The 18,556-nt window shown below is 35.0% G+C and overlaps 1 protein-coding gene across 1 annotated transcript in view; it reads left to right on the top strand.

Moving 5' to 3' along the window:
* Positions 1-18,556, top strand: part of USH2A (usherin) — a 387,112-nt gene that overhangs the window by 133,614 nt on the left and 234,942 nt on the right. Inside the window, exons 21-27 of the mRNA XM_008496570.2 lie at positions 2,598-2,728; positions 8,592-8,718; positions 9,098-9,195; positions 9,857-9,859; positions 10,633-10,813; positions 11,312-11,442; positions 15,913-16,186. Of these exons, the coding sequence (XP_008494792.2) occupies positions 2,598-2,728; positions 8,592-8,718; positions 9,098-9,195; positions 9,857-9,859; positions 10,633-10,813; positions 11,312-11,442; positions 15,913-16,186 (945 nt within the window). The remainder of the gene's footprint in view (positions 1-2,597; positions 2,729-8,591; positions 8,719-9,097; positions 9,196-9,856; positions 9,860-10,632; positions 10,814-11,311; positions 11,443-15,912; positions 16,187-18,556) is intronic.

Genomic DNA, 18,556 nt, shown 5'->3' with positions numbered 1-18,556 from the left:
ATGTCATTTTTCAACTCAGAAATGATAAAATCTCCTCTGGACCAACCGTTTTTGTCACTTAAACAGTCTTGCTAGGTGAGTTCTTCAGTGTTAATTCAAGATACTGTTGATTAAAAGTACATTCATACTATGCCCCACAGAGGATCATATTTTTGTTTAGGGTTTAGTATAGAATCATAAAGTAGAATAGTAGCTTCAGTAGTGTGGGTGACATGTAAATCTCTGTATATAAGAAATTGCACAAGCATTTGTATAGTCACTACTCTATTAATGTTTTCATTTATTTTGTTTTCTTGTTAATTCTGTTATATTTGACATTTCTAGTGATCCACAGTGTAAAGTGTGTTTTTCAGGTTCTGTGAAACTTGTGGCCATAACCTGGACATAAGAAATCTCTTCAGATAATATTTTTTCACAGGAACATAATTATCATACAATTCCACAAGTTTTGTTCTTCCAGTGAAAATATTGTGTATGGGGCAAAAGTTTATTTAATATATTTAGTATGTAATATGATTAATTATAAATTAATTATTAAATTTAAATACAATTAAAGTTTCTCCATCGCACTCCTAGAAATAATAGAACATTAATATCGAGGTATAAAATAACTTATTTAGAGCTAGCTTAACTAAACTTCTTATCTCATGAGAAACTCCAAAAGTAATTGAATTGAAGTAGGCAGAGTCCTTTTCTGAATAAGTGAGAAATGAATTTAGAAGAGTTTGCTGTATGGTGGGCTATGACTGAAAATGATGTCTCCTGACTCATCAATACTTTCTATAAAGCCATGGCAGATCTACAAGCAGGAATTAAGGTTTTAGGCCTCTTTAGGCCTTAATATCCAATGAAGAAAGATCCTGAATAACATTTGAAACCTTTGAGTCATTTAACCTATCTTTTCAAACACAACATTATAAAATAATGGTGTTTTTGCAGAAACTCAGTTGTTTGTATTTGTCCTTCTGGATTTGTTGTGAGGAGGGATCCTCTGGTCTTCAGTAATGTATATTTTCATCTTCATAAAAATACTGGCATTATCTAAAATAAACTTTGCTCTCCAGTGCTGGGATTAGAGGCCATCAGACTCAGCCTCACCAGCAGGTACTGATACCTGGAACCTCAAAGCACAGCAAAAGTGGTTATTTCTGAGTCAGGCAATGCTATGCTTTTCCTTAATTATGGACATGGTTGAGTTCTCTTTACCTTCTGGTTGTTACTTATGTACAACTAGTTTTTGCAGGTATTTTAATAACATGACTTATTTTCATTGCTTAGGCAGTATGTTCCATGTTTGTGAGCTCGTCAGGTGATTTGCATGAGAAAATTGATATGATTAGGAATTGGAGACAAAAGATATTTCTTATGGGTACAGATAATTAATAAGCTTGATCTATTAGGAATCCTTATCAGAATTTTAGCTTTTTAAAATATAGATACTATCTACATAAAATACTTTTGTCACTTTATATTTTCTGCCTGACATAAGATAGTGAAAGTGTGTGGGCAAAGACTGAATAGTCTGATGGGGCTGGAGACAACCCGATAAAATTATCCTGTTTTGTAAAAAGCATTTTATGAAGAAATGTCATAGAATTGTACACTATAAGTAGATGTTGCTGTTTCTGCCTTGTCATTTGCCTTTTCAAAAAAATCAGTTCAGAAAAGGCTGACAGTATAGACTCAGCCTGCCGTATCTGGATTTGCATGTTAGAAAAGTTGGGCCAAATTTGGCATATGATTTGGTTGTTTTCTTATTTCATGCTACAGGAAATAGCTTGAAAAAAAAGGCTTTATAGCTGTTGGTTATCCAAAATTTGTTTATTCATAATTCTACTTCATGAAACTGGATACCTAATTTATGAATTGTTTCATTAATGTGCCCTTAGATAATTACTGAGTAAGTTTATGCCACGAACAATGACAGTAAAATATTCACAAGCTGCTTAGTTAACTTGTTTCTTTGATGTTTTATTTGAGGTAAAATGTAATGTGAAAAAAATTTTTTTTTCTTCTTGTCCTTTGAATGATATTTCATGTGCTGAGACAATATGTTATTGTAAGCCAAATGGAAGACTATTGGAAATGTTCTTTTTGCACTTGGATATATGTATTTATAAAAGAATACATAAAATATGCATATAAATATGTGTGTGCATATATGTTTATCTATATTTTAGAACCAAACCTCTGCTATTCGTCATAGAAATCCTTCCATGCAGGAACTTAATTCCTATTTTATGAATAGAAACAATAGGGAACACGTGAAAATCTACACGTAAAACATCGAGTATTAGAATAGTATGCTAATGTTTTAATTTTGAAGAAAGAAGTTATTGAACAGCATAAATCACAACTGTATGCCTTTATTTACAGATGAGTAAGGGCTCCGAAATCACAGATATTGCTCTCAAGGGCTGGATTAGTAAAACTTCTCCTGCAATGACTGGCAGGGGTTTTAGGTGAACAAAACTTCCATGATTTTGTCTTTTCATGTTACTGCTGGTTTTAGAACAACTTTTTGTTTGTAATTACACTGTTAAAATACATAAGAACCTTTTTCTGGCATTAACCATATGCTTCCTTTTTCAAATCAGGTATAAAACTGAAATTTAGAACGCAGAAACCTGATGGTTTGATTTTTTTCTCTGCATCACCCGGAAATCAAGAGGAATACATTGCACTTCAAATGAGGAATGGACGTCCTTACTTTCTTTTTGATCCACAGGTACATCAAAAAATGTATTCTATTAAAACTGCTTATATTAATATTGTCATTACTTCTTTACATACTTATCCTTTATTAACAGATTATTATTTAATTGGCTCTTCAGGACCCTTTGGTAACTGGACATTTTGGGCAGACAAACACTGAAACTCTAAAGTTTTCTTATTTTTGATGTTTGTCACAATTCACAATTTATTTTTACATTTGATGGGTTGGAGTGCTTTGCCAGTGCCACCAGACACCACTGCAGTTTAAAATAGTAAGATTTAAAGGTGGGCAGAACTAGTTATTGAATTAGCAAATAAAGATTTTTATAGATGTAATCAATTATTTTTAAGCCATCCATCCTGAGACTGTCTTTTCCAACTGAAGTCAGCATGTTGCCATTGATGTGATGAAAGTAGTCTCTCAGTTCTAGTAAGAATGACCAAAGCAAAGATACAAATAGTGATGGAAATTATCAAATAAATGCCACAAAATTAAAAATAGCATCACATTAATCGCATTTCTGTTTGGATATTTTCTGGGTTTTTTACACCTCAAAATTAGTTTTCAAGGAATAAAAAAAGTGCTACAGACTCAGTTATATGTCATACATATTAGAGAAACTAAGTAATTTTCAGATATTTTAATTATATTAACAGAAAGTAGTATAAAAAGCATCTATATATGTGCATCCTTTTTGTAAGGTTACTGTTGACTGTGTTGCTGGAAGGCCTGGTCACTGTATTAGCCCTATCTTCCATCACACTTAGAGTCTAAGTATGTGATTGGCATTGTGTCTTCTGCTCCAGGGTATTGTGTCTACTGCTCCAGGGCATTGAGCAGAAGGACTAAATGGCATAAAATGGCATGGATTTAGAAATCTGTTAATTCTTGCTTCCTGAGCTCTACCATGGTCCAGGCACTGGTGCTCCATGAACATCTGGAGGTGTTGGGCAGCAGTGAATATTCTCCTCAGCTCTGGAGGATCTTTAGAGGAGTCATGGTGCTGCACAGAGGCTAGTTTTTATGTGATCCCTGTGCTAGAAAATATTAACTCTGCCTTCTGTCCCCAAAATACAGATTACTGTTATTACTGTTGCTTTTAAACACAGGCATAAGCTTTTCCGTGTTGCAGACTGAATCAGTGTGTACTCCAGTATTTGGGACTATGTTTAACATTGCTGTTAATGTTGCTCTTCATCCATGTTTGAGTAGATACTGGTTCAGTTTTGTCTCTTTTATACTTATACCTTTATTTAAATGAAAAGGAATTTTTATTTCCTTTGCAAGATATTTCTACATGTAATAATTTGATTTTGGTGGTGGTGGTGTTGTTATTTTTTAATGGCAGTGGGTAGCTTCAAACTAGCATTTTAGTGCTTCAAATACTACTCCTAACCCTTCTTGCAGATTTGCTCCTTCTGAAGTAGCTTTATGCCAGGTATGTTGGACTCATTCACTATTTGAATCCTGTTGTTTGGATTCATGGTATTTGGAGGATGGGGAGGAAAGGGAAGAGGTGAGGGAGTGACTGGTTTGGGGATTTTCTTTTCTTCTCCCCCTCTTTTTTTCCTGTCTTTTAACTGTAAAGAATGCAGCTCTTGTCCACACTCAGTCCATGAAGCTTCTCAATTCAGCACTAATTTCAATACATACTATTTTGAATTTAACCAATTACTTGTTTACAGATAAATCTTTATCTCTGTGTTTCATTTGAACCAGCTTGAGACAACTCTGTCCCACACTGATTTTTATGGCCATCACTTCCATATTGTTCACTCATTTTACGAAGTTTGAAATAGCCTATATGGCTGGTTCAGTGAGTGTTTTTAGAAAAAAAAGTTCTGTCATTCAAGACATTGAGCAATAGTGTAGGTCTTAACATTTTATTTATTATAGGTATAATTGTAGGTCACTGCACTGTGGCCTACATCAGCAAAAATCTTTTAGTGTCTTTCTACAACTTTTACCTGTGAAAGTTCAGTTATAAAAATTTTTCAGTCTTTTGTATCCTTAATATATTGAGCTACTTTTTCTATGTTTATCTTCCTTTTTATATTTTTACATAGTTTGTTTCTTTCTTCTTTTTGTCATTATTTGCTATTTCTATAACATCAAGTATCATGTTCTGTAGCAGCAATTCTTAATCCTTCATTTGTGTATTACAGTTTGCATTAGTCTGCAGATGTTTTAATTACTTCTTATTGACATCTTGTGGTTTCTTTGCAAGGTTTTATGCATTGTTTTTTCTAATTATGGTAGTGGCATGGATGACAAGCGTTTATGGCTCTACCTCAGTGCTCTTCTCTTAAAATCCACAAAAAAAACCTTTTTTGATGACAAATGTGACTCTTCTGCTTTTTATCTGGAGCAGCTTGATGTAATATTCTGTGCTTGCTTCCAGCTGGGTCCTGTCACAGGTTAATTTCTTTTTACCTTTAGTCCCTTTCAGGTTTCTGGTATATATCTTTGCTCATGATCAGGAGCATGTTTTCTCTTTGTTGTATCTGGTCTGGGGATAGTCCTTGCCAAGTCATCTTCGTGGGGAGTCATCAGCAGCCTGGCTTCTTGCTTCTTTAATTAGCAATTTCAAATGCTTTGCTTCTGTCCATTTATACTTCCCTCAACTTTATGTACACCATCATGCAACTAGCTTTGTTTTATCATTTCTTCTGTCTCTGTTCTGTGTTGCTCATCTGCTCTTTTTCCTTCCTTACTGTTTTACAGTCGTTCTTTGCAGGTTTCTATTCATGGTCAAGGAATCATGAGTTTGTTGCTAACATATCTTCCTTGGTCTTGTCTGCATAATCAGATAGTTCATAAACCTTCCCCCAAACACAGTGAGCCTGCAAACCTTCAGCTGCCTGTGGACTTTTTTCTCATAATGCCTTTACATCCAGTCCTAAATTACACAATCAGCTGTAGCTAAACTTAAAGTTATCTTTCAGTGGCTACAGGTCGTTTGTTCTATCTTTTCCCCAGGGAAACATTGAATATTTTACACAAAAGTGAAATCACTAGCAGTGGAATTTTAAAGCCAATCTGGAGCACCTTTTTCCTTTGTGATTAAGACAGTCTGAGGACAGAATATTAGGTTTCTTCTCACAATATGGAGGTAATAGATTCCAGCTTTTCTATTTTAGAAGATAGTGTATTTACTAAACTTTACAGCGAATGGGAGGAAATCCAGATACTTGTTGCCTTACTCAGAGGCTGAAGTAGTCAGCACAGTCTAAAGGTGAGCTGTTAATCCCCAAAATAAAGAAGATGGAAAATACCAAGCTATGAATCCCAACTATACATTGCTGCTTGGCACTGGCAAAACTTCAGTACTTGTTCACCTTCTCAGTGGTAGGAGTTTAGGCACTAAAAGAGTTTGACTGGGAGAAGTGTAGTTACATTCAGACTTCGCACCTACACAGTGTTTTTGAGGATCCATATTAGTGATGTTTCTATGTATTTCCATGAATATAAACATCAGCATGAAGAACCATAGAGATTCATATTTCCTTAGTTATTACTGAGTTAATATAGTTACTACTGAAAGTTAAGACTTACTGTATAGCTTAGCAAACTAATCAAGATTTGGTTCCTGTGTATGATTTCCAAAATGCATAACAAGACAGCAGGATATTTGAATGTGATCCCAGAGTCACTTCAGTAGTCCTAGATAACATGTTGTACAGAGTCCTCCAGTGCAGTGCATGCTGAATCCGGAACACTCTTTCCCGCTGTTGTCCCCCCTGAAATTAGGCACAGGTTAGCACATATGGTTGTGTGGTCCCAGATTGAATTGGTGGCAAATAAATGTGGTTTCTGATATATAAAACTATTAATGCTCTAGGCTGTTGCCAAGCATTATATGAAGAACCACTTATTCAGGCACCTGATCTTCAGAATGCAGCATCGTATGTAACAATTTTAACGCTAACTAAGTACACTTTGATGAGACAGCATTTAATAAAATGCTCATTAATTTAATCATTAGCAAGGGTATGCTAAGAAGTAAGCCAGTTTCTTATGTCACGCCCAATTAGCATCCCATGCTAGTAATCCCATTAGTATTGTTGAATTCACTAATGGAAAAACTAATGGGCATGCTACCAGGGCACATTAATTGGGCATGACACCAGTTCTGGTTTTAATTATTAAACTACGATAATGAAATGTGTGTTTGTAAAATATTAAAATGTTGAAATAGGGGAGAAGACAATAAAAAATAGTGTATGAAAAAGTGCACATTAGTATGAAAGTATGCTTTGTATTGTTATGGGACGGACTGCTGTACAGTCTGCCTCAGTACTGACGTGTGGGCTGAATGGAGTAGGAAACATGCTGTAAATGTTCAAGGGAAATTGATGTTTTTTCTGTAATTGTGTACATTTGTACACATTGTGTATATTTTCACATAGTAACAGTCCCCAGTTCAGAATGTACTGTAAAATGTATACAGTGTTTATAAATCTACATGCTGACAACAATTTCTAATATTTGCATATCACTAAAGGCAGAATTCTGAATTCTAACAAGAAGTTTTTATTATTAGTCACAACAAGGGATTATTTTTATCAATTATTTTTCTTCATAAGCATAGCTCTAACATCCTTGAGCATAAAGAGTACTAGAAGATCTGGAAGAAAGATTTCTGAGCTGTATGATTTGCTACTTTAAAATAACAAGCCAGTGCCCCAAGTTCTGAGGCACCTTTTATTTTTCTTTTACATCTTTTTTTGTAACCGATTTTTGAAGCTTTTCTTAATCTATAATGTAATGATACTTTAATACTACATAGTGCCTATGCAAAGAAATATTTTTCCATGCAGTAGTTGCCTGCTACATAGGACAGTTCTGATTTGTGAATGCAGCAGAATAACTCGAGTTCCCAGATGGGTCAAATAAAGTGTAAAGTCCTCAGACATTATTACAGGAATTGTTTGAAACTTAGAAGACTATTAGGATGAAAATCCTAGAAAAAAATCTTGAAATACATAAATATTATTTTTATGGCACCATTGCAGTAATTTATGTATTTTCTTTGGTTGCTTACAGTCTTGAGATTTGGTTTGGCAACTGCATCTTTTATGTTCCTCTTATTTAGCAATTCAGCAAAGAGTTCTCTGCATTATTGTCATGGATATCTCTAAATCTGCCCCTTTACATCATTCTATTTTTTTGTTTTACTGAAATCAGGTAAAAATTCTATTTACTTTTTAAAACATCATTACAAGCATCCCTGACACTGGAAAACCATCTTCAATAATTACATTCTATTTTTTTTCCCTTGAATCTCTTAATATGACCTTTTCCTTCATAGGTGTATTATACTTTCTGACATAAAAAATCAAGTCCTTTTCATAGCAGGTTAACAGGGACAGAACATGCATCTGGAGACTGTCCTACAAATATAGACCCCTTTTTGAGTCTCTTCCTGTAAACAGATGCTGCATTCCACAATCCTGACATACAGTTGCTTTCTGTGGGTGGTGCACTGAATCATGAACATCAATCTTTGCAACCACAGAAATCCATGAAGTAGGTAAAAAGAGACTTCATTAAAATAAAAAAATAAAAAAAATCTAAGTGTCATGACCCTCAGTAATTTGTGGCTCATCCTCATCTTTATCAGAGGAACTACACAGCATTTTCTGTTTTTAATAGAAACTGAACTCAGTCCTTGATCCCTCATTTTTTATTTCAGGAGGTTAATTTAGTGGGAAAATCAGTCCTAAACATCATTCAGGATTTTAAAAGATGCTAAGCAGAAGACTTTGTCTTTATTTTCAGATGTTACTTACCACAGATTTTTATAAAGAGTAAGGTCTAATTCTAAATCTTACCTTCGTAATATTCTAAATCAGATTCTTCTATTAATAAAAAGGGATCTGCAGTAGCAGTCACTCCAACTAATGATGATGGAAAAGAGTACAATGATAACAGTTGGCACCAAATAGTTGCTACAAGAATTCAAGCACTGGGAAACATCACAGTAGATGGGCAGTACACAGGTAAACAATCTAGTTTGTTTTCTTTTAAACATTACTGGGGGTGTTGGTCACTTGCTTACTTTTCCACTGCCTGTCTTCATCCATGAAGTAAAAGAACTAACTCAGTTTCTGACAAAATCACTGCTGTTCTGTCCATACTTACGATCTATCTGTCCAGTTTGAATCTTGGAGGGAGGAGCTGATCTTTTTATGCTTGCTACTCTATGTATGTATTAACATTCTTTTGTAGAATAGAGTGTAAATATTTCCAGGAGATGAATGGGAAAGTATTAGGTTATTCTGTTACATTAGTCTCCTTTCTCAAATGTCAATATTCTGTTACTGAGTTGAAAATCTGTTGAAAGCATTGACCACAAGAATAATGACCTGTTTTGTTCAGGTTCTTCCTTAGCAACTAGTGGCAGTACCATTATTGGAGAGAATACAGGAGTTTTTGTTGGAGGACTTCCACAGGGCTATACTATTGTAAGAAAGGATGTAGGTGAGTATGATTATGATCTAAGGAATCCTTTACAGCAGCACTGACTTAACTGCTATCCCAAGTTCTTTAGGCTGTATTGATATTGTGTCAGAAACGTAAGGATAGTACTAAACTTAAATAGTAATTTATATAATTGTTTGAATTAAAAGTAAGTCTGTACAGTCTCTTGAATTTAGTTTTTTAGAACAGATTGAAATCTCTATATAGCTGATTTCATCAACAGTAAAGAAGTGTTTGAAGTCTGTGTGCAATTTAATAAAACACTTTATACACAGAACTGGTATGCATGTGAAACTTACTGGTATGTTTTACGTTCTAGATTCCCAAATTATTTTCCAAAATACTCGTACACACTGTTTTTATTAGCTTAAACTCAGGGTTATGCATCCCACCTGGATGCAACATGCTTGCCTTTTTGGTATGAGTTGGGATCCTTCAAGGATTGTTGAATTGAGCTCAAGGGTGTGTGAATGTATCTGAATTCTACAGCTATGTTGAAGTTGAACTGGATTGTTGCTGCTTTCCAGAGGAATCAACAAGCATGTCTTCATATATAAACTTGATATATATACCAAGTGTATATTCTACCAGCAGATAATAGAGAGTTCACTAAATACAAGGCCAGTATACAAGAAGATATTCTGAGTGGATTCATAGCCAGTCTTATGTTTTTTTCATATTAACATGACAACCAAATTGTTTGTTTTAAAGGATGTGAAATCTAATAGATGCCTTGTCGTGAGGTACACTAGAGTACAACTTCCTCTATCCTTCTTTGTGTCACTTCACTAAAACTAGAAATATATGCACATGTGCTTCTAAAACTTTGGTTTATAAAGTAATCCAGGTTGCCTTCCCTAAAAAGCCTCAGCTAAATAATCAAAATGACATTGACTATAGATACCATTCCAGAGAAGGCCATATATAAAAATTTGCATATATTTTTGTCCTTAGTAAAGAAAAGCAATAGCAAAAAAATGAATTGCTATTTTTCCATCCAAACAAGTAAAGAAAAACTTCATGATAAAGCTTCTAAATATGTATTTATCCATGTTGGCTTTAGCAGCAGCTTCTTCCTAGTCAGCAGATAGATTCCCTTCTTCACAACTATTGTTTTGTTTAAAGAAGGTAGCCTGTAAACTTTGCTTGGAATCTTCAATGGAGTACATTTATACTGTTGATTTGAATGAACTTGTATGCAAAATCTCAAAGTTTAATATTTTCCAGCTGCACTGCAGTAGCTGCTCTCTTCAGTGACCCATTTGTAAATCTGGATTTAGCTTGGGGAACAGCTTTATGAAGGAGTTGATGGTTGGTTGTAATTGCACACATATATGATAGGGTGAATGTGTGTAAAACATAAATTAATCCCTGTGTTTAGTTGCAGGTGATTGGCTTAAAACATTAACTTTCCTGTTATTGCAGGGATGAAGATGGTAGTCCAGAAAGGATTTGTAGGATGTCTCAGTGACATATTTTTGAAAAAAGCACATACTCCCTATGAAAACTGGGAATCTTTGAACTGGCAGGATGCTGAAGAGCAAAACAATGTTTGTAGTATTTGGGAAGGATGCCCTCTTGTCCTCTCAGAAGGAGCACATTTTCTTGGCAAAGGTACTTAGCTGTACTAGTGCACTAATCAAGTATGTTCTTGATATATAAAAGGTGATAATTTAAAAAGCATTGCAGTGATCTGATTTTCAAAGCAGTTTTACTTGTATAGGATTATTTTTAAATGTTTTAAAATTTGCTTTCTGGGTTTCTAGAAAACGACTGCGTAAAAGAGGAATTGCGTTCACAGTTAGGTGTTTATGCAGAATTAGTGTGCAGGTAAAAGATGAAGTTTTACTTCTGAAGAGACACAGATGCCTCTACTGTATCAGAAGCATTCCAGGATGCAAAATTTAAGCCATTGAAACAGTTCAGTTTGTTGCAATACATTATGGATAACTTTCCCTTACAAAGCTGAGTGCTAAAATTATAAACCTTAATCTTGAAACCTCTTGAGTTCTTCAAAGTAGAAAGTAGCACCTAGATTTTTGCTTTTGTTTTCTTGAATTGATTTATTTATGTATTTTTTTTAACTTGTGCATGTCTTTACTTTCTTTCAAGGGTTCCTGGAACTGCATTCAGGTGTTTTCAGTGGTGGACAGGAGTTTGAGATCTCATTCAAGTTTAGCACAGATCAACTGAATGGATTGCTTTTGTTTGCTTACAATAAAGATGGCCCAGATTATCTTGCAGTAAGTTCAGAAACACAACTGTGTTCAGATATGAACAGTGAGTTTTATCTACTAAGATATGTTCAGCACTTCAAACTGTGAAGTACTTTTTCATTTTCTTGTTTTGAAATGTTGTACACAGCAAAGGGGAGCAAAAAGACTCCACCAATTGCTCAGAATAAATTACCTGTGTTATTTATATCATAAAGAAGAGAGATATCATTATATGAAAAGCAAAATTTTTCTCTTTTCTGGATAAGAAAAGAAAACAAAAGACACATATTAAAAGCTGGGAAAATGGAGTTACCTATTTGTTCTTGGGAAAATGGAGTCACCCATTTTCCCAGTTCCCATACTGGAATAAAATCAAATAACTGGTAAATCAAAAGGTAATGATAGAAATTGTCTGATATCCTAATAAAGCTTTCTCTTTAAGGTATATGTACTTTTTTATAATTAGTGAGTTTCTTCATTTTGATTTGAAAAACAGAGACAGAAAATAGTTGTTTATCTTAATTCCACCTCACCCCTATCACTGTTTTCCCAACCCTGTAGAGGAAGCTGCACTAATCCTCTGTTATGCAAATTTGTGAGATTGTATCAGTGAACTTTTTTTTGGTGTTTGTCAAATAGGACTGTTTTATGCTCTGAAGTACTTGTGCTTCCACCTCTTCCAGGATTTTGTTTAAGGTTTATCGTGTTGCAGTTTTTCAGGGTTTTTTTGTTAGTTACATAGGTCTGGATTTTCATATGGTTCTTCCATCAAGGATATTGAATGTAATGAGACTGTAGCCACTAGTGCTTAATTGATCCGCTATGCTTACAACCTGCACCAACTAGTATGTATTACCCTAAAAGTAATATATCTTTTTGGTTGGTCCAATAAGCAATCATTTACATCTAGAGGTTTTTGGGGGTACTGCTACTCTTTATGATTTAATCTGCCCTTTCTGCATTTGTATTGGATTTTATTTATTCATTTTTTTAGTGTGATGCAGCTTTTTTGCTAATGGCTGTCATGTCACAGCCTGTTTTATTGCATAGCATTGTATCCAATGTACTTCTTCTTTTAAACTTCTGACCTAAAATATGTGAATATATTTTTCTCCTTTTCAGGTCAGCTCTAATAACTTACTTGGCATTTACTTTTTATATTACTGATTTTACTGACAGATATTTTTTTTCCTGCTACAAATCTGATAGACACCTTTTTTTTTTCAAGCAGCCTCAGTTAAAAAAATTATGAGGTAGAACAACAAGTCTTGCTGATTACATGTTACTACTTTAGTTTTGCCCTCAAGTAATGACAAAGACAATATGAGCTAATAGCGTAAGATACTATACAGACACTACTGTCCCACCCTGGAAAGACTCACATAGGTGTAATTCTCAGTACAGGGACACTATTTATGTGAGTGGTATTCACAGGGAAAAACGTGGGGCTTAAATTCTTCTGGTGATTCTTGTGGTAAATGATTCTCCTTTTTTTCCTATTGCTCTGTGAAAGAGTAATATATGAGAAGTTAACAACTATGAGAAAATTGTTCCTGGCTTTACAGGAAAAAAGGGACTTAGCAAATTGAAAGTGCAGTCAAAAGCACAAAGTAGTTAGACAAAACACTTTTCTACTCATGCTTCCAGGTTATGGGAGTTTTATATTTATATTATTTTTAGCACTGAAAGCTGTTATTAGATAATTTTCTTAGCATTTGTCCTAAGTTGAGTAAAATTGGTTTTCCCTCACTTTACTCCTGACCTCAACATCTCTGTAGCCTTAAGATCAATAATTTCAGAGAGGATGTGTGTAGGCATGTTTTTCCACCCCTTGCAGCTTTGTTCTACATGTACATAATGATGACAGAAGGTTTTTCCGTACGCAAAAAAAAAAGGTTGATAGAAAGTGAAAATAAGGTGCGTAGTACGTTGCACATGAGCTACGATGACTTTGTTAGGAGCTTTGGTCAGGAGACACTTGCCACTGCAAAACAGATTAGAAGCTATATACTTACCCTGAGTGCCAGTGTAAGATGGTCTTCCCTGACCCTTGCCTTTTCATAGGTCACAGCTCTCTTATTAACTTTATTGTTTTGGAATGACTAAACTAGACACATGTCTGGCCTGCTACCAAACAGCCAAAGACTCTGTCTTCCATCCTAAACAAAATTATGTCTTAGAAAGGTGTTCTGGGTAAGGGTCACTTCTTCCATGCCCTGAGAATTAACTCAAGCTAGAGAGGTCAATCTGATTCACTTTGGATCCAGGCATAATAAATATGAGCAAACTGTGACCAGATAAACTAGTATGAATCCCTAGTTCTCAGTCTGGCATGTGTTTCCTCCTGAGTTTGTGATTGAAAGAAGGTCCTGTTGGACCTATTGCTGGTAGAGTTTGCATTACTGATTTTGGTGATGACTACTTCAGCAGCCTAAGCACGGCTGCTCTTATCTGTGACAGTAACATCAGCTCGCAAGACATTGTAGCAGATGAAGCTTATGTTGAATTCAGTAGTTGATTTGCTTATGGAAAGTTAGAAAAGAATTAAAAATGTAGTTCCACAGGAACTTTTGAAAAAATTGCACTTTAATAGCTGCAGAAGTGAAATAACCGATGTCCAAGATGACAACATTACCTGTGATAGAGGGGCCGGGGAGGAGTGGCTTGGGGGGAGGGAAAGAGGGGGCATAACTATTTTTGGGTCTCAAAGTCAAATATTTTAATTAGAAAAGAAGTGACTGGTACTTACGTGGGACCTGTGAAGGTGTTATTCCTGTTGGTCACCAGTGTTTTCTTTCTGGTGTGAGGAAGAGATTCCTATTCCTTCTCTATAAAAGTAAGACTAATTATGAGGAAGCTATTGAGGGGACTGTGTTTGGGCATCTGCCCTCTGGCTGGCCAGCCTGAACTATATTTTTAGTTTAAAGTGATAACATATTTTCCATGGACAGATTGGCAATGAAAAATTTTGTGAAAATGATCCCTGAATTTTATGCAAAACAATTTATCTGAACCTATACTCACTACTAGGGAGAATACTAGGTCTATGTAGACTTCACCTTTTTTAAACTTCACTATGCTTAATGGTTCAAAGTGAATGGTGGTCCTCTATCTTTAGCTGCAGTTGGGCATTCTAAATGTCTGTCCAGGTCAACACAAAAAAAGCAAGAATCCTTCTCTGCCTGCTTTAAGAAAATGCCAAATGGGTGAATTGGAAGAAGGATGTACTGAGTAGTGACCCTACGTCACTCTCTTCTTCCAGCTTCGTCAGACTTGCTGGCATACTACTGTAGTCATGCAGCTGAAATGCTTTCTTCCCACCAGCACAGTGTGCTTCATATTAGTTCTCATCAGTGAGGAAAGCCAGCAACTTGCCCAATGGATTGCTTTTTTAAGATGTACACATCAGCTCTGATGCCACAATGTGTGATTCGCTTGTATAGTCCTTTGCTATGAGCTCATGGAAACTGGAAAAGTTGTGGTATCAAAGAAGCAAATAAACAAACCCTCTGTGTCTCATGATCAAACAGTCAGTGTGTGCTCTGGAACAGGACCTGTATTGCCCATGACATCTCAAGGATGGAGTTCTTTCTTCAGTGGGGGTCTCTGCTAAGGAAATACAATCCACTTACAAATATTGCAATATTAGTATTACCAGAAACCTTAATATGTCATTTTGCCAATATTGATGATAAGAATTTATATTAAATCTGTAGTTTTTACTTCACTTAATGAGATTTTGGTATGGAAACAGTAATACCTTTTTGGGAACAAACCCATATTTTCCAACCACCAGCTCATTACCTAAGAGTTAAGTACTCTACAGCTGGCAATTTACAGACTCAGCCTGCTTGCGTTCTGTTCAGTTAGGATAAAGAATCTGGCAGTAAAGCATTTGGAAACTTCTACAGTGAAAAGTTGAGTAAAATTTATTTCTATTAGAGAATTAGAACATTAATCTCAAAAAGCGCATACAAAAACAATTATTTTCTTACAAGATTTAGAAGAATAAGGATGAAATACAGAATCAATGTATGCTGGAAAAATTTGAAATTGAGTTCACCAGCAAACTAAAAAGACCTTTAAAAGACCTTAATCAAGTCTGACATTTCATTTCCTTATTATCTTGTTACATTCTTGTAAAAAATGAATTGATATATAAAATACTGTTTTCTCATACTCAGAAAAAAAAAAAAGGCAAAACAGTCCTAGTCCATTGTCTTTTCTTTTTACTTAGTTACATTAGTGCCAAAGTCAGTCATCAAGAAAGCAGCATATATTTTCCTATATTCTGAATTAACTGTTACACTGTGTTTAGCATGTTTTGAGAAAACGAATTTGTTGTAATTTCTACTGTCCTGAAGATAAAATGTCTTGTTTGTTGATCTTCTTAATTGATTCTCTTGATTATTTTTTAGAAATAACTGTGTCTGCTGTTGCTGTGTATGTGTTGACTCTTTAAATCATTTTTTTTTTTTCCTGTTTTAAAATATATAGATTGAACTGAAAAGTGGAATATTAAACATCTTCTTAAAAGCTGGCATTGTCTTTACACAATTGGATCTCTGGTTAGGACTATCTTATTGTGATGGAAAGTGGAATAAAGTCACCGTGAATAAGGAGGGCTCTGTAGTTTCAGCAAGTATGAATGAGCTGAGAGAGCAGACTCTTGAGCCCCGCATTAAGCAGCTGACAGTAAATTCACCCATCTACATAGGAGGACTCCCACCTGAGATTCAGAATTTTTATAAAGAACTGGGGTTAGAACAAGGTAAGGTGACACCAGGAAGAACATACGTTTTTCAAAAAGTGGTGTCATGCACATGGTGGTTATTCTGCTGCTGGCTGTGTAAAATTTATGAATATGTAACATGAATTTTTCCTCCCACCCATTGTTGCTTTAACTATGAGTAATCCCTACACATCTATCATTACTTGGTCCTCATCCTTTTGTAATGCTATGAGAATAATTCTTCCAATCCAGTGAGATATGAAGCAATCCAATTCATAGTGGCAAATGGTAATGTGAGATGCCCAGCCAGAAGATCTCAAGGTTTACTCAGGGAAAGCCATTTCATATAAATTTGTTTCACTTGATCAGCTTGACTCACTGCAGATCTAGAATGCAGACAGTGGAAGACAGTAAACATAGCCTAAGTCACTGTAGTGAGGCAGAATGCTGCCACATGGAAGAATTTTTTTAAAGTTTAAGTGATTTTTAGGCAATACTGATTCTGGTCTGAAAAACTGAAAATAAGCCCATGAATTTGGATTTTGTCTGTTTTACCATGATGTTTTCCGTGTTATTGGGAGGAGGTGAGATGTTCATCTTTTGACTGCAACCATACTGTTCTGAAACAGGTCAAATTTCTAGGGAAAAGAGAGAAGCATTAAGTACAGCTTGATACCAATGGCCTACACCAAAGGATCCTCTATAAGAAACGTAGTCAAAAAGTATCTATTAAGCTAAATCAGTTCATGGGTTAGGTGTGTTTTTTCATTACTCCAGAAGCTATTAATTAGTCATAGTGTATTTTTCAGATACTGTGGACAAATAGATAGCAGTCAGTAAGTGATTATTATGGAAACTACTAAGTGGCTCTGAATGCCTGAGCTCACCTTTGAATCCATACATTCAAGTGAGGTCTGGAGAGCTGCATTGAAGCTTTGGTAAAACATCTACACATTAGCATTTACAGATATATCAAAAATATTGTTTTAAGTATTTTTCCAGCTATGGATATCATATATATTATAATCTTCCTCCAGGTTCTGTGTGAATAATGTTCATAGTGCAAAAGTGCTAGCCAGTTGTACACTGTCACTGTTGCCTTGTAGCATATGGTACAGCCTCATGAGTGGATGCATTCACAGCTCCTGCAGCAGAGAGATTTGTGGACAAAGAATCTAGGGCAAAATAACATCTAAAGTGAATGTCTGAAGTGCATATTGAGGCACATCAATAAACATTAATTTTTCACTGAGCCTTCTCAGCATGCCATAAAATAAGATGGTGGCTGTGAATTGATATTCAGAGCATCTGAAGATAAAAACATTCTTTTGTGTTACTAAATGTAGATCAGACATTACAGCTTTGAGACATACTTTTAATTAGGACTATATTGATATAATATGGAGACTTTTCCAATCTTTTAAATATTTACATATGGTTTCTTCAATTAATGACTGACTGCTTGGTAGTTAATTTTGAATAAAGGAATATTGTTTTGCTCACAGCAAATAAGGGGTAAATGCCCTCCTCCCAGTCCACCTCCATGTCTGTTACAACCTTATTTTATGAAATTTCAGCTAAACTCTGTGGGCCTTATCACATGCCTTCCTGAGGGGTCAAAAGAGAGGGGAGCTGGCAGGAATGTTTGTGATAGTTTTTACTGTCATCACATATTCCGCATCTACCTGAGAGTGAAAAAAGATTTGGCTGACATCAGTCAGAAAGAATCAAACAGTGATAAATATAGTTAAAAATATACTAAAAATAATGTGTTAAAATAATTTATACACCATGTGTCTTATCACAAATTAAATAAGTGCTCATTTCATCTAATGATTAAAATGCTTGTGCAGAGTGGGCCTAATTCCTCTGCCACAAAGTGCCTAAGAAACTAAGCTGATAGCAGTGGAATAAGAGTTGACCTTAAATTAGGATGTATTAATTTTAAGGAACAATTTGTCTGAATTCCTAGTATTGTGGAATGAAAGTGTTTTAGAGGATCATTCAAAATGGATGTCTACCTTCAGTGCTGTTTTCTTTTTGCATGAACTATGTATGAATATCAGATTCTCAGATCAGGTGTCTAAGTACAAATACCACTATAACCTGTAAACTTACTGTAATAAATGAAATAAAAATACATAAGAAATAAATATGATGTTTATACAAAGCTAAAAAGAGCACTGAACTGTGAGAGGCTGATTTTTAATTTATCAAGTTAATTCTTCAATGAACTGAAGCTTTCAGTTTGGTTACCGTTTAATTGGTTTTATGTTAGAAAGCAATCACTGTACTATGCTTAAACCTGAGAGATATTTTGGATTGGTTTATTAATGTCTTCATAGACATTCATTAGCTCATAGAACTATATAGAAATTAGAGCAACCACATCCTGAAATTTTTAAGTGG

This window comes from Calypte anna, chromosome 3 (genome assembly GCF_003957555.1).
Source record: "Calypte anna isolate BGI_N300 chromosome 3, bCalAnn1_v1.p, whole genome shotgun sequence".
In the NCBI taxonomy this organism is placed as follows: domain Eukaryota; kingdom Metazoa; phylum Chordata; class Aves; order Apodiformes; family Trochilidae; genus Calypte; species Calypte anna.
The sequence above is the reverse complement of the archived record's forward strand: the minus strand, read 5'-3'. Positions and strand labels throughout refer to the sequence as shown.